The sequence below is a fragment of the Sebastes umbrosus genome, chromosome 3 (genome assembly GCF_015220745.1).
Source record: "Sebastes umbrosus isolate fSebUmb1 chromosome 3, fSebUmb1.pri, whole genome shotgun sequence".
Classification (NCBI taxonomy): Eukaryota; Metazoa; Chordata; class Actinopteri; order Perciformes; family Sebastidae; genus Sebastes; species Sebastes umbrosus.
Genome location: NC_051271.1, coordinates 29,784,448 through 29,808,687, shown reverse-complemented (window position 1 = coordinate 29,808,687; position 24,240 = coordinate 29,784,448). Strand labels below are relative to the sequence as shown.

General features: G+C 41.2%; 1 protein-coding gene across 2 annotated transcripts; it reads left to right on the top strand.

The window, feature by feature from the left end:
• Positions 1-11,802: 11,802 nt before the first annotated feature.
• LOC119482990 (somatostatin-like receptor F_48D10.1) lies at positions 11,803-22,329 on the top strand. 2 transcript variants are annotated; one of them, XM_037760962.1, is made up of 5 exons: positions 11,803-13,096; positions 16,573-16,713; positions 16,886-17,158; positions 18,717-18,863; positions 20,850-22,329. In XM_037760962.1, the coding sequence occupies exons 1-5, from the start codon at positions 12,506-12,508 to the stop codon at positions 20,958-20,960; spliced, it is 1,263 nt and encodes a 420-aa protein (XP_037616890.1). In that variant the 5' UTR covers positions 11,803-12,505; the 3' UTR covers positions 20,961-22,329. The 2 variants fall into 2 exon arrangements, with proteins under 2 accessions (XP_037616890.1, XP_037616882.1); XM_037760954.1 differs by having other exon boundaries at positions 20,831-22,327.
• Positions 22,330-24,240: the final 1,911 nt, after the last annotated feature.

Sequence of the window (24,240 nt, the reverse complement as noted above, 5' to 3'; positions counted from 1 at the left end):
ATCTGAAAAAAGATTTTACAGACCGGAGGAAGACAACCAATCAGAGCCGAGCTGGAGCTTGCCGTCTCTGAGCAGCTGTTAATCACTCGCAAACTCCGATCAAACAGTCAAACTAGGCAGCGCTGAACAAATATGAATCAATATTCTGTTACTGTAATGCCTATTGCTCTCCTCAAATGTTTTCAGAAATATCTTATAGTGTACTGTTTAGCTGTAAAATGAGAAAGTTTGGGTTGCCATGTTGAGATCAGTTGAGGAAATACCAAGCACCGCCCACCAGCCGGAGCAAACTGTCTCATTTTACAGCTAAACAGTACACTACAAGATGTTTCTGAAAACATTTCATGCAAGAAATAGACATTACAGTTACAGAATATTGATTCATATTTGATCAGCGCTGCCTAGTTTGACCGTTTGATCGGAGTTCGCGAGTGATTGACAGCTGCCTCCGTTGAATGAACAGCCAATAGGAACGCTCTCTCTCTGAATTGACCTGTGATTGGCCAAAGTCTCCCGTCACTGGCTAGATTTTTTAAAGCCTGAAAACAGAGCCATGAGGAGGTGCAGAAGTCTAGTTTTCTCTCAGAACACTTGAATTACAATATGCTGAAAGGTTATTATGGAATTTTTGCCAAATGATGCCAAAAATATTCTGCCTACTGCAGCTTTAAGGTAATCAACTTTATTAGAAGACTAACGTTTTGACGTCATGTGCGTCTTGATCAGACTCTGATGAAGAACTGGTAAATGATGACTAAGTGGACTAGTGGAGCTGCCCTGCTGAACCACTTCATCCAAAAAAATGAAAAGTAGTATTTTGTATTTGTCTGGCCAGGACTGGTCCAGTCTGGGCCGGGTGAAGGTAAAATGAGCTTGGCTCCTGTTTGGTTATGGGGAGGGTCCTCCAGCCCGGCCAGGAAAACAGCACTTACTGAGGCCTCTGTCTGTGTTATTGTAGGGCTACAGGAAGAGAGGGGGAGAGGGGAGGAGAGGGACTGGATGAGGAGAGAATGCAGGAGTGGGGAGAGTCTGGAGAGGGTGAGGGAGATGGAGGCCCGTCGTAGAGAGGAATTGAGGATGTCGCAATAAAGAGATGATGATAGTGATAGAAACCAGGAGAGCGTAGGAAGAAGAAGACATGTCAAATGGAGGTGATTGAGACTGTAATGGAACTTTTCCAGCAAGCAGTCCGGTTCAGTTCAGTTCGTTACACATTAGAACTTTTTTTTTTGTGTGTGTGAAGTTGTGGATAGTACCAATAGAACCACTCCAGAGGTTTGCTTTCACCATCTTTTCCTCCTCAGCAGTGATTCCACCAAGCACAAGACATCCTGAACAGAGGTGGAAGAAGTACTCAAATCTTTTACTTAAGTAAAAGTAGAAATGCTACTGTGTAGAAATACTCTGTTACAAGTACAAGTCTTGCATTCAAAATTAGAATTTTCAGTAAAAGTACAAAAGTATTATTAAAGTAAGATATACTTAAAGTAACAAAAAGTACTCATTATGCATGATGGCCATTTAAGAATAATGTATATTATATTATTGAATTGCAATCACTGATGCATTGATGTATATATCACTATAATGTTGCAGCTGGTAGACATGGATGGGTAGGTGAATTTCACCAAGGGATCAATGAAGTCTTATCTTTATCCATAATAATACATCATGATTTATTTGTTTATTATATTTTGTAACTAAAGTTATCAAATAAATGTAGTGGAGTAAAAAGTACAATATATCCTGAAATGTAGAGGTGTAGAAGTATAGAAGTACAGGAATGAGTCCTAAAACCCAGAAATGAGTTAGTATTTTAGCACTTCCGGTTTCCTCGTCTGGAAGTCAATGGGTTTTTTGAATGGGTTTTTAGTTAGATGTCTGAAATAAGGTCTGCGGTTAACACAAGCTGAAGAGATTTAACGTTTTGTTCTACAACATAAAATACGTCCGAACACTAGTCCGCCTTTAGTTTAGTGGTGGTGACGTGAAGTCATGCGACCGTGGTGTAGTTCATTCATAGCCTAACGTTCTCTTTTTACTTCCAGCGATTGCACTCACGCTTAATAAATCATAACAGTGGTGTTCATTTGTGAAGATTAGCTTGCTGAACAAAATGTGTAAATATCATAAAAATGTGTTTGCCACAAAGCTTATTTTTTTTGCAATAATCCAAAAGCCAATGGAAAAATCCCATTGGCTTTTTTGAACCAGTGTGATGTGAACTTCCGAATTGGCCTGAAAAAATCCGTCATCCCTGCAGCACCCTATAAAGTAGCAGAAAATAGAAATAATCAAGTGAAATACAAGTACCTTAAGTGCAGTGCTTGAGTAAATGTACCACTTTCCACCACTGGCGCTGAATGTATTGTATTCTATGCCTTTATTATAAGCCAACAATAGACATATGTTTACCTATTAATAGCAACAAGTGGAGTTAATAGCTCCAATTGTATTTAATGAGCGCCACCTCAGCATCCACCTGTAAGAATATGTTATTATAGCTTCCCCCTGGGTGAAAAATATAAATTCATTATCCATGAATATATGTATACATTATGTACTGTGTGGGTTTTTTGGAGTTTTTCCTTTTCTGCTTTTTCTGTCGCTTCTGTGGGCGTGTAAATCCCACTGAGACATCAGACACCGAGTGTCCACACATGTAGAAAAACCCATATGATGCAATGCAAAGGAACACAACAGCTAATACTAATACTTAAGTCATTTGTCTGTTGATTCAATTAGCATATTTGATGACTTTGTGGTGTTGTTGTGCTGAACTGCATTATATTAAAATGTGTTTCAAATATTACAAAATATCTTAAATATAATCCAGATTCCGATTTTAATGACATATATTCACATTTCTTGGTATGGAGTGTAAACAACATGTAAAACTCAGTAATGACAAAACAATCACACCTGGCAAGAAAACTACTGTATGTGTTGTTTGTCAGCAAATGTGAAACTCTAAAGGATGTTTTCTTATAAGTTGGCAGCGAGAGTATTGCCAGTCACTGCTACACAATAGTGAACATACAGAAAAGAACAGAAAGCAGTTCTAACTTCACCTTTGCAAACACTTGCAGTTATTAATATCCAGCGAATGCACCAAGGCCAAACAGCAGTACTTCAGATTCAGATTCAAACAACTTTATTCATCCCTAGAAGGGCTATTCATTTGCAGTGTTCTCCACCAGAGGTCATGACCACAGGTTAGTGCGTTATCTGCCATCTGAGGCTACAAACCCACTTTGGACCCAATAAAGAGCACAAGCCACTCAAGTCCAGCCATGCGAAATATTTGAACTCAAATAAAAAAAAGAGAGCACTCATAGAGGGCCAAGGCTGCACAGTCACCTAAATGTGTTAATTTGATGATAGAACACGACCATGATGAGTGGTTGATAACCGAGGTAAAACTTGAATATACAAAGGGGAAAATCTTTTCTCTTTTCTGATCAAGGCTGGGTTTGGTGAGGTGTAAGAGAGGTCAATTATATCACAAGCTTTTTTTTCTTTTTGGTTTTGATTTTTATGAAAGAGGGAAAGAGAGAGCAAGCAAGAGAAACACAAGAGAGTGTTTTTTTTTTAAAGGGGACATATTAGGCTTATTTCCAGGTTCATACTATTTGGGGTTTCTACTATAACATGTTTACATGCTTTAATGTAAAAAAAACACATTTGTTTTCTCATACTGTCTGTCTGAATGTACCTCTATTCACCCTCTGTCTGAAACGCTCCGTTTTAGTGCCCGTCTTTTTAAGCCACCCTCTCGAAAAAGCCCAGTCTGCTCTGATTGGCTAGTGAGAAAAATATGGCACTCCTTTGCAAAGGTAGTTCTCAAGCCATGGGTGGAGATACTCAGAAGGGGGGGCAGTGTATTCTAATGAGCCTGCATGTGACATAGGAAGGGGAGCCAAATCTGATTGGCTTGTTGAATCACATGTTTTCTGATCGAAACAGCCCACAAAAAACTCACTGGGTTGTCTTATTTCACACTTTGTAGGTTGGTAGGCACTCCAGATACCCAAATGTATGTGAACAAGCACTGAAAAAGTGTGTCCCCTTTAAGTTTCATGTGGCCTCTCTGCCACAGTAATTAACACCAAGGGACTTCTGCACTACTCTATACATTGTGGTGTCCTTTAAATGTCTTATTGATTGAACATTGAACATTTTTATGGAGACAAATATATATATATATTAAAAAAAATAAAAATACATCCACAGAGCTTTATAAAGGTGCAGAATAAAAGTATGAATTTGTGAATTAATAATTTTAAAAAATTTGGCGGGTCCAAATTGAATGTTTTGTTCATCTCTGTGGAAGATATCCGACGTCTGGCTCCCACTTCTAACAAGGCTTGTGAGCCAATAGTGTAACAATATTGGTATCACGTGGTATCTCTGTCATTAGTTAGTGTGGAAAAAAAAAAAAAAATGGCTGAGATTGACGCTAAGTGCCTGGCAACCACTTGTTGTGAAGTAAATGCAATGGAACCGGGGAGGGAGATCAGCATCTAGTGGCTGAATGTTATCAATGTACCTTTAATTAGGACATAATTGTTTGTCTGTCAAGGAATCTGCATCTACAGTTCTCTCAACTTGGTTTTGCCGCCAATTCAGCATGTTGAATCAGCGGCGGAGCCTGTCAGTGACAGAAATCACTCTGATTGGATGTTCATCTTAAGCGAATCAGTGCACGTGAAAGGCTCTTCTCATTTTTCATCTTCATCTCATCTGATCATTCCAACACACGGATATTTTCACAATGACATGGCCATCTGGAATGAGGCTTAGTGGTGAGTGAGAGTGGTGTGAAAATGGTTGGCAAACGCCGCTTTGTTTCATGTACATATCATAACAACGGCTTGTATATCCACCGTCCTCGGTCTTCCGGTTTCCCCTTTTTGAATGACAAATACAGACTACCGCCACCTGCTGGTGTGGAGAGTTATTTCCTCTCACGCAGGCGCAGAACGTACGTGCTAACTGGCCGTCGGTTGTAGTCTTTACGATGTGTTCGAGTGCAGCTTTTTGGCCAAGACAAAGGCAACATGAGGCGACGCAACAGGCTGCCTTCATCGCCGTTAGTTCTTTGATGTCAGTTTGGTGTGTTTGGGCCTTCGTGCGCAGTGACTTCGTCGAGCCTCGTCGTCATTGTGAGGTTGCCAGGCAACTCCAAAATGTCAAGTTTAAGACATTTCCGGAAGGATTGACACATCCCTCTGCATGCACAGCACAGAAGAAAATGGGAATCACACAATGTTCTTTCCTCTTATACACATATTACTGGTTATAATTACTTAATACAATTCCCACCAAGAATGTTTTAAATCTGGCCGTGGCCAATTTAATCATTGCTTTCCTTAACTGCCTTTGGCCAAGCCTTAAGCTCTCTCAAAACTACGCTGTGACTGCCTAATTTTAATTAACTTTTCTCTTACAGGTTTACATTTGGAGCAGGAGAATGTAAAGTTGCTCGCCTTCTGTGTTTTACCTGACAATATTTTCATTCTCTTTTTGACCCTGGGCAATCATGTATTTTATCCCTCTCGCATACACACTGCCCACAGGACAATAATGTCATTTGACAGACTGGTAAGGTCAACCCTCGGGCTGTGTGATAGCTTCACTCCAGGGGATTGTTGTGGAGAGACCCACCTGACACTCAGATATTAACTAAAGATTGCGTGCGTATCTAAGTGTGTTTATGTCCGTGTGTGTGTGTGTGTGTGTGTGTGTGTTTGTGTGGGATAGTGGGGGGTAAGACCATGCAACCATGTTCCCTGCAGAGAAGGAAGAAAAAAAGAGGGAACATGGCAGGCTACAAGGCAGTGGAAGTCAAGGATAAATGCAATGATCATAGAAGCGTATGATGCACTGTCTGCTGCTCTGCTGTTCTAGTGTGTGTGTGTGTGTGTGTGTGTGTGTGCAGAAAGAAAGAGTCGCAGGTAGAAATAGTCTGCTGTAAGTAACACATTTAAAGATGACTGACATTTAGAGATGCACATAATGAAACACAACGCTTCCATAATGAACCTTTTAAAATAATTTACTGAATGCAACGCCTTTGTGACATGACGTTAAATTATATACATTACATTATATTAACTGGAAACATTAAATAAGCTGGGCAAGGCAATCTGAAGAGGTGGGTTTTGAGGGCCCTTTTCAAAGACAACAATGTGGGGGCACAAGACACCCTTTTGTGCCGGTATGAAATGCACCGGACGTTCCATAAACTGTAATGTAAACCCATCCGCGGCAACAGTAAACGCTCATAGAAAGTGTGCTGGGGGTGTGGTGATGTAGTTTAAAGAGCGAAAAGAGACACACCGGGAGCGAGCGGAAGGGCGGGGTGGATGGGTTCAACAAACACAAGGCTTTCATCCAGGAGACTGCTGTTCATGTCCCATGTGTCACGTTACAATCAGCTGTTCGTTCTTATACCATGTTCACAACGTTCAGTGTCATTTTCACTGCACAAACGTAGTAGTTTGAAGCCCAACCATGTATTTCTTTCCTAAACCTAACTATAGTGGTTTTGTTGCCTATTCTAAAGGGACGCTTAGGGGAACTATAGTGGTTTTGATGCCAAAAATAAAGTGACGGCAAGTGACACCAAGGGGCGTGACGCCAGGGGGCGGTATGTTATGAGTTGGGATGAGAACATGTTGGGTCAGTAGGCTACGTACTGGAGTTTATTAAGAACTTTGTCTGTGGTACCATAGAGGATACTGTTGCAGTAGTAAAGCCTGGATGTTGCAAATGCGTGAATGAGTGTTTCTGCAACAGTAAGTGACAGTGAGGGTCGGAGGCGGGCAATGTTACGGAGGTGGAAGAAGGCTGTTTTGGTGCAACGTATCCTTATACAACGGTTTGTGTGATATCTTGTGAAAAAATGTATTCCCTCCTTTTTCATTCGTTTTCCTACGAATGTCCAGCAAAACGTGTCAATATACTTGTTTAGGATTAGACAACAAAACTACTTATTTAGGGGTTAGGAAAATATTGTGGTTTGGGTTAAAATAACTCCAGAAGAGGCGTTACTGAAGTACTTAACTTAGTGACAAATAAATCAACTTGGACTTCTGGTTTCACATGGGGCACAAACGCCGGTCTCCTGGGCAACAGTCCGGTAATTTTACGCAGCGTTTGCCGCTATTTATATTTCGATTATGTTAATTACACATATATTAATTTGTGTGATATATACACGAACAGTGCATTACTTTTAGTAAGTATAGCTACGAACAGTGTATGGGACCAGCCTGTTGGTCGGTGATGTGGTTGATATGGGGCAGGAACGAGAGGATGGGGTCAAGGATGACTCCAAGGTCACGGATTTGGGTGGAGGGGGTGATGATCAATATTGAGTTGAATCCTGATTGGGGCAGGTAAGGGAGTCTGGGCCAATGATTAGGATTTCAAACGTATTGCACTTGAGTTTCAGAAAGTCTAGGATGAGGATGCTGATGAAACCAGACTCCGAGGATAACAGTAGGTAATTTGTGACCATGATCAGAGCACTCTCAGTGCTATGTTTTGTGCAGAAACCAGACTGAAAAGGCTCAGAGAGGTTATTGGAGTCAAGGTGGGATGGCGGAAGAAATGTAAGAATACATTGCATTTGTCAATGAAGGAGTGAGAGAAGTTGTTCATGGGTTTGAGGAGTTTGTTGACAGTGGAGAATAGTGTCCTTGGATTATCACAGCATGCAGAGCGGGTAGTGTTGAGGGTGTTTTTGTAAAGGTGTTCTTTATATGCGTCTGCGTGAACAGTGAGACCTGTTCTTCTGTCGAGCCGCTCAAGCTGACGTCCTTCGTATTTCAAGTGGCGCAGTACGTATGTTTGAATGGGTGCAAACTGGTCCAGACAGAAGGAGAGCATGGTGTTATAAAAGTTGAAAAGGTTGGTGAGAGAGACGTTCGGCCTGCGGGTGAAGTCTGAGATGTTTTCAGATAGATAAGTGGAGAGAGAAGATGAATTGATGGACTTCAGAAAGTTTTGGTGCGTTTCTGCTTTTCAAGGGGGGTTGGGGATGTCTGTGTGGAGGATGATGGCAAGGTGCTCGGACATGGTGAGGTCAATGCTAGACAGTTGGTTGATGCTGGTGCTGGTGGAACAGACAAGGTCTAGGGTGTGGCCTCTACTGTGGGTGGGGGAATCTATGTGTTGAGTGATGTTGGAAAAGGACAGAATTTCCAGAAGTTCAGTTGCTGTTTTGCAATCTGTGGAGTCAGCGTGGATGTTACAGTAAAGTTGCCCAGGCAGGAGTAATAGACGGGTTTCTTTACAACGTCATCACAGAGATCCGCGCGCAACCAGGGGGCAGAAAGCATGCAATGTAGCAGAGCCAAGCGAGAGAGACGACAAGGAGTTGTTGTGTAGTAAACTTCACCAACTGCAGAAAATATGGATTGAAAATGTGTTCCCCCGCCCGACATACAAAGAGCTGCTGTGTGACTGGTTGTACTAATAACAAGACCAAAATCCAAGTCTCCAGTTTTATATTAACGTTATACCTGTTGAGGAATCGCTAAGGAAAAAGTATCTTTCGGCGGCGATCAAGAGGGGCTCACGTAACTTGAACTCGGACCGGAGTGTCAACTAGACCTTGTCAACTTGTGACTGGACAGTCTAAATGCAAGGGATTCAAATGAGGGGGAAGACGGATAGCAATGGATAGCAGACTGGTTTCGATTTTCAATTCACCACAACCATCCGGTTGGGGTTTGTCCATGTATGAATATCCACCAGGTGTGGATTGATTGGATTTTTGCTGAGTTTTGGTGAGACAGAGGATGTTTGAGTTCTTTACCTTGCAGAAAGTGCAAATGATATTATATGAACTAGGAAAAAAAAGTTCGGAAACTACGTCTCCATACTTTGACCATGTCATCCAACTTTCACAGACAGAACCTGGACTCATCACTGAACATGACATTCCCCCACATGTTCAGGTTCCATTGTCTGTGTTGTCGACACCAGCACAAACGGGCCTGACAGTGAAGGGCAGTCATTGCAGGCTTCCTGGTAGCCTTATGAGAATACACTGGTTACCATTGGCAGAGCATTTTGGCAAATCTTTCTTGGGCGCTACCCACATAATCAGCTGTGCTGCTCATCCCACAAATGCATGATCCTTACAAGTTGGACATCATTGTGAAGGTAAATAAACAGGCTTTCCAACAATGTAAAATACAATGCCAATTAGCATTGTAACAACAGAGAAATAATCCACCAAACACAAGTTTCCGAACTTTTCTTTCCCAGTTTATATTGATATATATTGAGGATTGAACACATCCACCTGTTTCTGTGCTTGGCAAGCTATATGTTTCCAAGGCTGACAGCATTCTAAGTTTTATGTAGTGTTCGTGAGTCATCATTCAAAGCAATTCAAAGTCACACCAGCAGGTCACTTAACTTTAACTTAACTCTTAAATGCAACAGCATTCTCAAAGGGCTTCACATGCCCACATTAGAAAGGGAAAATACAAAGGTGACTGTTAACAACCTGCTGTGCTCTTCTCTATCCTTCTGGGCAGGTTTATATTTTTAGAATATGTCAGTGGAAGTCTTATGCCGCCCACACATGATCCGCCATAAAATCTCTCTGCGCAGGCTGTGTCATTGTTTCCATATGGGGAAAGCGATGGCGCCCAACTAGGCGTGAGCGCTACCCTTTGCGTGGTGCACCGCTCAATTTTGCCACCAAAATTGCCACCGCTGACCTGACCTGAACAGCTGCAACTGTTGTTGCCTCAAAACAGCAAATGGCGTTCCTTACACACTTTTTGATGGCATATCATACCTGCGCTGAGCTTTGCCACTGCAAGGCTCTGTGCCCTACCTCGCAGTGAGTGGGGCATTTCAACACACCATAATGGTTGTGTCAAGGAGAGAAAGCATGCTCTAAGTAAGGTCCGAGCACTTACAGTAAGCCTGCTGCTGGATTGCTTTTGCTCTCGAGGGTCAGAACACATTAAACGCATACTGGGCGACTGCAATGTCCCCGGTTTGACTCCAGCCAATAACCATTGTTGCATTTCATTTCCTGAATTTCTGTTGTGCTGTCTCATAAAGGTAAAATCCCCAAAATATATCCTATCTAACACACATATCTAAACACACTGAGACACTCTGAGTTTCACTACTGATACATGCTTTTAATATAACAACAGTTAAATCATTAAAGCCAATATAATTTTCTAAATTATAGTGGGCCGATACTGACTCAAATAGCTGGATGGGGTATTTTGACAATGTCGCTGTATTAAAAATGTGTACACGTGAATTGTAATTCCTGTTCAATTTGAAGATTTTTTTGTCAAGTTGCTAGTGTACGATTCATTATTTTAATAATAAATAAAAATTCAGTAAATTTATATCCATTTATTTATTTGTTATATTTTGTTTTACGTTAAGAACGGCTTAAGTTAGGAAAGCAAAGTTTAAGTCAAGCCTGATGTTGCCTTAATCAATAAAAAAATGATCCCAGTCACTTCCACACAGTGAGCTATACAGCTTATTAATTAAAGACCGGTATCGGATCGGTACTCAATGGGGGGTGTAAGAAAATATGTATGAGGTACTTATTACTTGATATTGCGGTTTTAGCTGACGTGTGTCGCCTCACTGTTTTGAGCGATGCTCGTTCATGTCTATTTAGAGCGAGCAAGCGCGAGCCGGACGCTGACTTTCATTGACTTAACGGCCACAGGTGTCGCTGTTAACAAGCAATTTCTGATTCTTACAAACAGTCCCTTTAACTCAATTTTGGCTGAGCTTGTAACCACTTTACAGACTGTTTAGTGGCTTAATCTAAAGCAACGCATCTGAATTTATACTAGGATGAAAATAACTGCTGTCAGATAATTGTAGTGGAATAAAAAGTACAATATTCCCCTCTAAAATGTAGTGGAGTAGTATAAAACAGCAGAAAATGGAAATACTGGAGTAAATTGCAAGTATCTATAATTGTATGAAGCTGTATGTAGCCTACTTAGTTACATTCCACCAGTGGTGCTCAAGCAGAAAACCAAACCACCTCTATGTCCACTGAGCAGAGCTGCTCCTCTTCTCCTGATGACATTTTGACGGGTGACAGCTCGAAGCACACCTCTTCTTCATGATCAGACTGGAGAGACCCACTCTCTCTCTCTCTCTCTCTCTCTCTCCTTCTCTCTCTCACTCTCTTAACAAATCGTTAACGAAACAGCAGAGCTGCGTGGAAAGAAAGTTGAAGGGCGAAGGAGAAGCGGAGACACATTGTGTCTCAGCACCACGGACAGCGACCGATCAGGAGCTCGGACACAAGCTGTCCATCGATATATTGGAGGATTATTGGAGGATCTGATTGAAGACTGGACTGATAATGAGGAGTTTGGTTAGGAGGAGGGGGCTGCTAATTTTAATGTGATCAAAGATGTGGACTTTTTTCGCTGCTCGCCAAAGTAAGCCTGCATGTTCTCGTCTTGATCTCTGAGTGGATGCGTGATTTAATAGAATAGAATAGAAAGCTTTATTGTCGTCGTATTAAATACAACGAGATTCACAGTTGCCACTTCTGGTCAGTGCTTTAAAAACAAATACTTGACAAGACTAAACGAGGCAGTTTAAACATATAAAAGGTAAAACACACACAGTTATAAAGCAATATAAAACAGGTAAAGTAGATGTAATAAATAAATATAAACAGAAGTGTTACACCAGAGGTATACAATATAAAAATAGATGTAATGTAAACAGAGGTAATTGCACTTGAGGTGTATATTTCATCAAGGATATATTGCACAGACAAATGTATTCACATTCAGTGTATTAATATTGCACAGATTTATTGTTTAAATCTTAAAACATATAGCTTTGCATTGGGAGTACAACAAGTCATTGAGCAAAGAGTTGAGATACCAAAAAGCTTAGGCGTGACCTATACAGTGTCGCCCATATTCATAACGCAGGCTTTATTATTATAGAGCTGGTATTCGAGCAGCCAGTGCGTAAAAGCCTCCGCGCTGTTCCTCCACGCTTGACGCGCGACACAGCGGATGAATATTGTGTTTGCGGTGTCAGTTAGGATGGGACTTTAATAATCAGTGCAATTAAAAACGCACCGGAAAGGTGACTACAATTATACACCTTCCGGTGCGTAATAACGGATACGACTCCTCGTTAGAAACCTGGTTTGAACGTTGGATACATGGCAACACATCTGTCTCTTTGGAGTTGGCTCATGAGGCACGAGTACCGGTTCTCAGCTGTGATCAGAGCTCACGCTTACATGCTATGAGTCACTATCTCTCTCTCTCTTGGGCTCACACTTAGATTAGAGACACCCTTATAGATATAGATCAGATAGGTTGAAGCACTCTGTCTCCTCCTGTTTCTGTTCCAAAGTTAGCATGGAAACTAACATGGCAGAAGTACAGGCTTTCTTCTAAATCAGGGAAAACATCTGGACTCTGTGGCACCATCTTCCTCTCTGGAACTCACAATGGAACCCCTAGACCAGACCTACTGGTTCCCCCTTGCATCAGACCTCAACTCCTCCTCCTCCTCCTCCTCCTCTGCAGCCACGCCCTTCCACTTTTCCTACCCCCGCCTCTTCAACATCTCCTCCAACATGTCCACTCAAAGTGTCCCCTTTCAGGGCAGCAGCACTCTGATGACGGCGGTCATCTCCCTCACGGTCTTCATGGTGGGTCTGACCGGCAACAGTCTGGCCATCTATGTGGTGCTTCGCTACGCCAAAATGAAGACAGTCACCAACATCTACATCCTGAACCTGGCTGTGGCCGACGAGCTCTACATCATCGGCCTCCCCTTCCTCACCACGCAGAACGTGCTCTCCTATTGGCCGTTTGGCTCCTTCTTGTGCCGCGTGGTCATGACGGCGGACTCCATGAACCAGTTCACGTCTATTTTCTGCCTGACGGTCATGTCCATCGACCGTTACCTGGCTGTGGTTCATCCGATCCGCAGCACCAGGTGGAGACACCCCCGCGTGGCCAAGGTGGTGAGCGCAGCCGTGTGGGCCGTGTCCTTTGTGGTGGTCCTGCCTGTGGTCATCTTCTCTGATGTTCAGGTATAAAACCGCAGTCCTGGTCACCACCCTTTATTTTAAAGTACAAATTAGCTTTAATTAATAGCTGCCCCTGAACAAAATGTTCTACTCAATCCAGTCAAAAGCTCATATAGGATCACCAAACAATGAGTTCATCCCTGTAGTTCCTTCTCGAATTGACATTAATAAGGCCATTATTTAAATAGCCATAGCTTTGTAGTTCTACGGTATATTTGAGTTCATCAAAGGAGCAATTTGTGGGACTTAGTGACATCTAGTGGTGAGGTTGCAGATTGCAACCAATTTAAACCTCTCCCGTATAGGTCTTTTGGAGAATAGCAGAGCCAGAGTGTAGAGAGTGTGTATAAGTGAGTGATGAAGCAAGAGAGAGAGAGAGTGGTGGCGAATGTGTGTGATGTTGTGAGCGAACAAGTGAGCGAATGAAGCAGAAGACAGAGTTAGTTTAGCTCTGAGAATATCAAGTGAATGTACAGTGGAAGTTGCAGTTTGTGCAGAAATAACTGCTGCAGCTCCTCAAGACCAACACTGTGTCGTGTTTCCTGGCGGCTGAGTGAAGCGACAGCGAGGGGTTAACTCTGGAGTGAGTAACGTTATTGACTCCGGCCCAAGCAGGAAAAGTTAACACGGTGGCTTGGTTTGTCAGTTCTGGGCCACTGTAGAAACATGGTGTCTAGAATGTAACCCAACAATGTAACATGTCTAGAAGATAACCCGCAAATTGTGAAGACTTGCAAAAATTCTTGCAAGACTCGTTACCTGACGACATTATAACCGTAACCATTCAAAGTCAATGCATAACCTTAACTATCTCGCAAGAGTTTTCGCAAATTGTGTGTTACCTTCTAGACATGACCACTCTGCGAAGAGGATCAACTCTCTATGTAGATATAAATGGCTCATTCAAAGGCAGAGAAAACACAACAATTCTTAATATGAGGTGATTATACACTAAAGAAAACATACTTATTAATATTATATTCCATTTCTGCAAATAGATCCCTCTAATGTAACACAATGTTCCTTTAAGTACAAATGTAGGCCTATTACTTTCCCTCCGGACAATTATTACAAGTTTTAAATTGATCATTTCTAAAGTTTAGAATGTTTTTTTGTTTGTTTGTTTGTTTTACATGCTAGGCTGTATTGAGATTAAAAATATCTTTCATAATAACAACTAACAATAAAAGTGATAACAAAATATATGTCACAAGATCAGAATTAAAGGAATAGTTTGACATTTTGCAAAATAGACTAAATTCACTTTCTTGCCGAGAGAGATGAGAAGATTGATAGCCTACCACTCTGGTAAATAAGAAGCTAAAGCCAGCACAGTTTGCTTGGCTTAGCATAAAAACTGGAAACATTTGTGTTCATGTAATTACAGTAAATAAATCAACTAGGCTGACTGAGACACACATGTTCATATTTATTTATGTTTTGTCAAAGCTGCGTTTGTGGTTGCAAGATGAAACTGCTTCATTCAAAGAAACTGACATTTGTGATTTATAGAGTAACCTGCCTGCCAATAGCAAACTACTGATGAAGGCACATGACCAAAACATGTCAGAACTCTTTATAACACTTCATTTTAAGTTAAAGTTGCCATTAACAATATTTTTCTCCTCAGCTCTACGGAGTGTTTTAGCGTCTTTCAGCTCATTGTTTTGGTTTTATAGCTCAGAACTTTACTGTTTTTGGTTCATTTTCGCTGCTCTACAACCTGATGGCAAAAGTTAAAGTGAAAAAGCCCTAAAGAACCCACAAAACGCACTGTACGCTACCTGTCCAGCACCAAACGGCAGTTAGTGACTAACAGTTAGCTAGCTAGTCAGTTAAGTGTCTTCCACAGTTAGCCACTAGTTGATGAACATATAGTCGAGCATTTAGCGGTTAGAGAGACAGATATTTGCCTCAGGAGTTGGTGGAGACCAAAACTAGAACTAAAAGGAGAGCACATATTAGACTTAAACCCTTTCTTTCACAACAATGACCCGCTAGCTGTACATTATCCCGCTTATTACACGGCTACTTAGTTAAGAAATCAATATTTTAACACAAAAACGGTCCGCCAGAGTCCGACATCAGAACTGCGCATATAGCAACGGTCTGCTATACATAGCAACGGTCTGCTATACATAGCAACAGTCTGTTATACATAGCAACGGTCTGTTATAAAGAAATTACAGACCGCAGAATTCCGTGATTGACCAATCAGAATCGAGTATTCGACACAGCCGTGTAATAAGAGGTATTTAACTACTTAGAAAGAATGCCTTTGTCTTCTTGTACCGTTTAGTATTTATGGTTAGACATGAAGGACTGTGATGGAAAGAATATGAAGGTTGTTGAAATTCTGAACACGCAACCTAAAGTAAAACACACTGAACTCTTTTGAAGTCTTAGAAGTTCAGCAGAAGCTATTAGTCTATATATCGGCTACTTGCTCAGAAAGAAGCATTGCAGCAAGATCTCTAACACAAAAGCTTATTATGAAAGAAAGGTATGTGGAGAATGCAAATTGCTTTGATATATACTGTGCTGAAGGCCACTGGGTTGATAACAACAGAAAAGTTAATTTATATGTTGACAGTTTCCTGTTACCACACAAAGCAAACCCTGTCATGTCTGGAAATGTATTCCACAATGCAAAATGTGCTTCTTCAAACTCAACGAAAGCAGATAATGTAATAAGCATTTCTCCAAACATCCCTTCCTGCATAATTTAAGAGCTTGGTAGTTTTACATTTATCCTGTGGGCCTCAAAGTCCAAAGTTTATTTACTCAATTGGGAGTAACCTCTGGGTCTGAGAAGTGAAGTCAATGAGGAAGTGTCTTAAACTTGCATTCTTTCTAATAGCCAGCAGGGGGCGACTCCTCTGGTTGCAAAAAGAAGTCTGGTTGTATAGAAGTCTATGAGAAAATGAGCCTACTTCTCACTTGATTTATTACCTTAGTAAACATTGTAAACATGAGTTGATGGTCTCAATCGCTAGTTTCAAGACTTCTTCAATACAGCATGATGCTCATTTAGTAAATTATGGTCCCATTTAGAGTCAAACAGACCATAAAGCAGGGGATGCTTTAGGGCGTGGCTACCTTGTGATTGACAGGTTGCTATCCAGCGTTGTCCGGTCTGGGAGTTGTTCACTTTTTCATCTTGGAACTTTAACCCTTTCACAGTGTGTTTTCAGTTCATGAAAGTTAATTGTAACATTTTGGTTGCCTAAAAATGTCTTATTCAGTCTTCGGTTCTACTTAGCTCCACCATCTCGTGTCACTTCTGGTTGCAAAAAAACAAGATGGTGACAGCCAAAATGCCAAACTAAAGGCTTCAAAACAGCAGTCCACAAACCAATGGGTGACGTGACAGTGACTACATTCCACTTATTCTATACAGTCTATGATTTATTCACTGTCTGTCTGAGCAGATAATGGCTGAATTTTAAATTTATTTTACTCATTTCACTTCCCTTTAGGACACATTTAACTCCTGCAACATGAACTGGCCAGAGCCAAAGAATGTGTGGTCAACAGCCTTCATTCTCTACACTGCCACGGTGGGCTTCTTTGGACCGCTGCTCATCATTTGTCTCTGCTACCTACTTATCGTTATCAAGGTGTGTATATATTATGTGTGTGTGTGTGTAAGGCTAATTGCTCATGTATAAATTCATACTGTAATCTGCATCCACATAATGATTACTTCCATCATTCCTCAACATCCTCCTCCTCATTTCCATCATTATCCTTCTCACATTCATCCTTTTCACCATCATCATAATGGCGCAGATGAAGTCGTCAGGGGCGCGAGCGGGCTTCACCAAGCGTCGGCGTTCGGAGCGCAAGGTGACGCGGATGGTGGTGGTGATAGTGGTGGTGTTTGTGCTCTGCTGGCTGCCGTTCTTCATCATCAATATGGTCAATCTGGTGGTCATCATCCCAGAGTCCAGCGCCACTGCCGGCATCTACTTCTTTGCTGTCATCCTGTCCTACGCCAACTCCTGTGCCAACCCGGTGCTCTACGGCTTTCTGTCGGACAACTTCAGACAGAGCTTCAGAAAAGTAGGTTGAATATCCTATAAATAACATACATATATATAATATAAAACTGTGGTTAAAGAAGTAGCTTGACATTAAGGGAAATACACTTATTTGCTTTCTTGCCGAGAGCTGGATGAGAGAATCAATACGACTGTCATGTCTCTTCGTTCAACATGAAGCTACAGCCGGCAGCCATTTAGCTTAGCTTAGCCTGGTTCCCGACAAAAAGATCCAACTACCTTTAAAGCGTGTTAAATAGCATTTTATGTCTCAGTTTGTTTAATCCCTGCAAAAACTGAAGTGTAAAAAGTGTTTCTGTCTCTGTTCTGAGTGATAATTTGATCAACAATACATCTGACAGTGATTGGTAGTGCGTAAATATTAACTAACTGCCCAGCAAAGAAATTATACAAAACATATTTAAGTTAAAAGGAAGTTTGGTATTGGGATAGATTAGTTTACTTTTATTTTTTAACAGTATTCACCCAGGGAGCAACAAATCCATGGAGTATTAACCAAATGAATCAAGATTACAAAGGTGACAAGTACTTCATTTAACTTACAGGATGATATTTTGTTGAGCACTCACTCATGGTTGGAAAAATGGTGTAAAGGGTGGGTATAAAAAACTCAAACCATCTGTGTAGCTTAGCTTACTTGCTTAAAGATACAGTGTGTAGGATTTGGAGGCAACTAGTTGTGTGGTTGCAGATTGCAACCGACTAAATACCTCTGCTCAATCCTCCCTTTCCAAGACTGTAACGTGAGCCGCAGAGTGCAAAACCGTGATACCGCTGTACCATGGTTTTGCACTCTGCGGCTCACATTACCGCCGTTTCACAAGCCCATCGGAGAACTACGGTGGCCTTCAGGTAACGTAAAAACGTGAAAGGCTCTCTCTAGAACCAGTGTTTGGTTTGTCCGTTCTGGGCTACTGTAGAAACATGGCGGAGCAACATGGCGGACTCGGTGAAGAGGACCCGCTTCCTATGTAGATATGAAGGGCTCCCTCTAAGCTAACGAAAACACAACAGTTCTTATTTTCAGGTGATTATACACTAATGAAAACATAGTTATGAATATTATATTCCATTTCTGCTAATAGATCCCCCAAAATGTTACACACTGTTCCTTTAATCATCTGGCTGTGTTGTTTATTTGCTGACAACACAGCTAGCCACAAACTTTTTTTTTGTGTTACCTTACAGTCTTTATGTAGTTGGCTATTTATGGAATCTCTACAGTACTTTGGTGCTGTCCGTTGGTAGTGTCAAGATTGACAGCAATGCACGACACTTTACCCCCACAGATCTGACCTGACTGAGATGAATGGGCTGAAAGCAAATCATAGACTGCTCAGATTTTCACTAAAAACCAAAACTTATGTCATCAGAACAATATGAAAGCTGCTAAATGATCTGCATATAGTGACTTTAACTATCATTTAATGGTTGTCAAATGCTATTGTCTTATCTTATCATGTACGTCTGGTCAATGGACCTTCAGCACAATGGCTGTTGTCGTTTCTGGGAATTTCCGATGTAGTCTCTACAGGTCAATTGTTGTTGTGGCCCCACAGGTGCTCTGTGTGAGGAGTGTGAGGTGCAAGGCCAATGGTGTGGATGATGGCGACCCCAGTGCTCCACGTACTGAGAAAACCACGGCACACGACTGCGTCCTTCTCTCCCCTCGTAACGAGGCCTACCACGATCCCCAGAGTAGCCAGGTACTGTATGTGTGTTTGTGTTTGTGTGTGTATGTTATGTAGGCGCTGGGGTTTTGGGGCAAAAAATAGGAATTCAAGTGACAAGGAATGTATGTTTAGAGCGTCTCTGACTCTACTCTGACTACTTTCGTAGAGATGCATGACTAAACCAAGCTGCCAAACACTGCAGCTCTCTGCATCACCAATGAGCGTGATGCATCAGGTTTGGCAGTTCTACTAAAGAGTCCAACAACTAAATTAATCCACAGGCAGGTGTGTGTGCGTGTGTGTGTGTGTGTGTGTGTGTGGGCAGCTAATTGAAGAAGGATGGTAAATGAATGCTGCTGCGGAGGCAAGGAAAAAAATCTGTAGGTGGGAGTGAAAGATTATGGGATTAGGTTTATGTGCGTGTCAGAAATGAGGAGGGCTGGTTCACGTTCATAAATCATGTATGTTTTGTCTCTGTTTCTCCTCCCAGCCAACAAATAAAGAGAGTGAGAAAGAAAAGAGAGGATTAAAAGGAAAAACAGGAACGTAAAGTTAAAGTTGTAATCCATAAGATTTTAGTCCAGTTTCAAAATTACATTTGAGTGCTGTGACTTTGCATACAAAGGGCTGATTTGGTCAAACCTATATTACCGTGGTAACAGCAAGTACATTTTACAGTAATATCACAGGTCGGAGAATTCTGCTTCGCATTAGCAGTACCTTAATACAGCTCTGATACGCTGTAAAGCGAGTGAACAGTAAACAGTGAGATTGTTATCACTGAGATAAAATCAAGCTGGATTACATGCTGCATCGTTTCCTGTGAAGGCAATTTAAATCCACTGCGGGGATGAACACTTAAATTATACTTAAATTATCATGAATGGGGTTTTATTCCATGAAAATCTAACCCGATCTCATGGGAAGGCGTATAAGTACCAAGACGTTACACGGACATTCCGCGTGTCATGGGTATGCATTTTAGCCTTTTTTGCGTGTCATTTGTACGCCACACAAACGTCCGCAGTTAGGTTTAGGTAAGAAAAGCACTTTGTCAGGGAAAGGGAAAACGTCATAGTTTGGCTTAAAATAAGTGCTTAAACTAAGTAAAACACATACTGAAACAACATAACACAACTACAGAAAACACGTTACAAATGAAAAAGAACACATGACAAACGTCATGTGAGAAACGTCTCTAACGTAACTTACAAAACAATACGGCGGTCAACAATGATCTCGAAAGCGGGTCTCCTGGTTAAAATTCTGGTGTTTTTTGAGCCCATTCACCTCCCCATTCATTCACCGAAAAATTATCTTTCTCACTTTTTATAGTATGTCACTAACTCTTAACGTAACATTTATATGCGGATGCGTTGACATGGTAGCCAGTACAGGATACATGGGGTACAAATGGCACGCGGAAATCAAGAAAGGCGTGCTTATTGCATGCTAAACGCCTTGCGCATTATCAAGGCATTTATACGCCTTTTTGTGCAAACGGGCTGGAAAATCTCAAGGATTCTAACTTGAACTTTATTTCCCGGTATTTCATTGTGGTTGTTTTTTAAATTAAGAAATCTAGATAAACCTCTCAGTAACACTTATGTTACTGTATGTCGCACACATATAAATTAAAAACAGTATATATTTGTTGGGAGAATGACAGGGAGTAGTGAGGGAAAATGCAGCAAAGGCTGATCAAATTTTAAATAGCGTATAATAGGCTTGTTATTATTTACCTTTTTTTTGCAGAATCATATTGTTTCCTCGCAGCCTGGTAGCAAATATTTTCCGGCCTGATACAGTTGGAAACTGCTTTAAACATAATGTAGACTCATCCAGGTAACCCAGTGATGAATTAACTTCTCTTTCTGTTTCCACCTCCCTCTTGCCTTCACCAACATACCACCCCTCATTTGTTTTATCTTCCCGCTGCTTTTGCTGCCTTCTTCCTTTATTTCCCTTCCTCCATGACCCTCTTCTTCCTCCCTCTAAAGATCTCTCCTCACCCTCCAGGCTCGCCTATCTCACACACAGCAGCAGACCTGCACGGCTCCACCCCGACGTGTCAACCCCTCTCCACTTGCCCAGGAATCGGACTCACCACTACCACGGCAACCTCCGTGATGGCTGAACTTCCGATAGCCACTGCCCTGACTGCGCCCTCCTCCCCTGCATCCACAGCTGTGCAGGAACAGTAGCCAGCGAACGCTGGGCATCAGGTGTTTTAAGAAGTGAAAAGAGAAGCTGAAGAGGAAAAACATGATATAAGACTACAGAAGCGGAGGCAGGGGGGTTGGATTAGCTGATCGAAATAGCAAAAACTGATGCTTTTATGCAGTGGCAATGAAAATAATCCGTTTCTAGGACTATTTTCACATGAACACTCACTCTGAATGCATTGCAACATTTATGATCCATTTCTTTGAAACAACATCATGAATATTTTCTGTGTTCTGTACTTGTATGATTCACCCAGCTGTTCAACAAGCCCCATTTTTCTTTCCATCCAGCTATCTGACATAAGTGCCTTTTCAGCCACTCTGAGCAATTACCACATCTCCTCAACAGACACAGTAACATTCACACCTTCCCTCTCTCGCTTTCTGTTCATCTGTTACACAACATGTAAGAATGTATTTACTGTTCCTGCAAGTATATCAGACGTTTATTTGGGTAAACCGGGCATTACAGGGTTCTCCTTTGCAACCACACGCTGTGATTTAGGCTGAAAAGATGAAGGGTATTTTCAGAAAAAAATCTTGCCTAATGCGGCTTTAGTTAAACAGCTAAACAGCAAAATGCACTAATTCAGTGTGTTTTTTTTTCTGTATTATAGTGCAAATTTCAAGCTCCCACTCACTTTTATTCTCTTCACTTAATTTAAATTGTGATGAATGAAGTTGACATCTGTACAGCTTTGTGGAAAAAGTCTGCTGTAATCCTTTTTGTATAATGTTTGCATCTACAGAAAAAGGCTTGCTTGCTGTTTATCAGCTTCTCAGTGACTGTCCCTGCTCAGTGTTTTCCTGTAAACATGTAGCCAGCATTGAACGCTCTGACCTCTTTGTATATATGCCTCTTAATTTACGTGTGTCCATTTGTGGCTGATTTGTTCATGTACTGTATATACATGCTTTCCCTCTGTAGAATATGTAAGGCTGGTAAATCCAGGGTTTATAGCAGCATATATTGTTGCTAGTGTTATTGCTTTGCTCAGCACCTTGTTTATTGTACAATGATAGAATACATATACATATACAGTGGCTATTTCTGATCAGACTAGCAGCACAGTACCTCAGCCTCCATTAGCCTTTGAAATGCTTGTATTGCAAAACATGTCCGGCCATAAGCTTTTATCATGAAAGGTCCTGTGTTGTTTTTGGGACAGATGGGAGAGGATAGAGTGCTACAGGAATGAGTCCTAAAACCCGGAAATGAGTTAGCATTTTAGCACTTCCAGTTCCCTCGTCTGGAAGTCAGTCGGTTTTTTGAATGGGTTTTTGGTTATATGTCTGAAATAAAGTCTGTGGTTAACACAAGTTTAAGAGATTTTAATGTTTACGACATAAAATACATCAGTAAATATCCCACTCCTGAATTTTGAAGCCTTTATGTGTCTTAAAAAAGGCGGTTGCTAACGAGCGGCTAAATGAGACTACTAAACGTCTTCATGCCGACTCGTCCCCCTGTAAAGCCTCGTTGTGTATACTCACGTTCATGCGACTGTTGTGTAGTTCGTTTATAGCCTAACGTTAGCTTTCTATTTCTAGCGATTGCATTCATGCTTCATAAATCATAAAAGTTGTGTTCATTTGTGAAGATTATCCTGCTGAACAAAACGTATAAGTATCATAAATGTGTGTTTGCCACAGAGCTTATTTTCTGCAATAATCCAAAACCCAATGGAAAAATCCCATTGGCTTTTTCTCGAGGGAACCAGGACGATTCTAACTTCCTGGTTGGCCTACAAAAATACGTCAATACGCGAGTGACCATCACCTGCTGAGGCGATATTGGTGATGAATGTGGGCAGTGCCGAGTTGGGTCAACCACACACACGTCTTTGCTATTGATTGAGGCTGCGACTTTACCGGTCAAAGTTCAACAAAAGTTGAACTCCACCAGAAGCGAATGTTATATTCGCCCCCTCCCTCACATAGAATAGAAGTGAACGGGAGGCAAATATTCGCCTATGTGAATTCCACGCAGTTGTGTGACCATGCCCTTATACCATGGCAACAGAAAGTGCTAGTTTCTAATTGGCTGGTAGGTGCCCTTTAAAATTATACAACAGCACAACACAGGTAACCATAGCAACAATGTTTCTGCTTTGTGCCACGCTTTTATTTAGCGCTGGCTGGTGAAACAGACCTTATCATGAGATAATTCGACTATAAACAAACTTTTAAAAACGGGTAACAGTTTGAATATAGCTTATCTTTTTGCCAGTGCCAAGAGGCCATTGTACAAGCACAAACACACGCTCTGGTATTACTGTATGTAAGGACACCTGACGTATTGCTTTATTGTGTAGACTGTAAACAGTTTCTATATCATATCCCCACACAACCAATCCCTTTATAAAAGCAGTCATTGTTTTATTCAATGAAAAAGATGAGATTAAAATAATGTTCACATCAATGGAATGAGTTTATTGCACAAGGACATAGGAGTGAGAATGAGTTTATAAAATCAAAATGATGGATGTTCATCAGCTTAGTTTCCTCTGTGTAATGAAGAAAATGAATCGGTGGCACGCAGTGAAAAGAAGCTGAGCAGGGGAATATAATGAGGAGAGGCAATGACAGAGAAACTGATGGAAGCTGTCCCTGAAACTGAAAACAAATTAAAATCATGGATGAACGAAGGCTTTCCCATGCAAATACAGAGAACATATTGTATATTTTACCAGATAATATATAGTTGTTAAGTTGCTTCAGTGCTGTATGTTTGTTGGGTTTCTTTGGAATAAAATGCTGTGATCAAAAACCAGACATTTCTGAACTTCTGTACCTAGTCTGCACACACACACATCTGTGTGGTGTGTGTGTGTGTGTATACTGTATATATATAAGATCTCGCTATATGAGGTGATTTATATGCAAATTATTCATAGCAACCAGTCGCAAGGTGTGACGGATTGAGTCGAGTTAATGTGTTTGACACGAACAGTGAGAATTGAATCGCACATGCATACTTACACACACACATAGACACTGACAAACACACCAGACTCAATCTAAAGCTTTGTTTAAAGGTCATAAAATGTTTTGTTCTCAATCAGTTTCTTACTATGATCAATGGGGTCCTACATGAACACTGAATTTTCTGCAGGAGTTACAACAGTTTTGTTTATTTTAGCAGAGCGATTTTAGTATTTCTCTATATATTCTTTTTTTTCTCT

Coding starts and splice junctions, on each gene's coding strand:
- LOC119482990 (XM_037760954.1), top strand. CDS start 12,506: ATGGAACCCCTAGACCAGACCTACTGGTTCCCCCTTGCATCAGACCTC. Junction 13,097..16,572: donor TCATCTTCTCTGATGTTCAG/GTATAAAACCGC, acceptor ACTTCCCTTTAG/GACACATTTAACTCCTGCAA. Junction 18,864..20,830: donor ACGATCCCCAGAGTAGCCAG/GTACTGTATGTG, acceptor CTCCCTCTAAAG/ATCTCTCCTCACCCTCCAGG.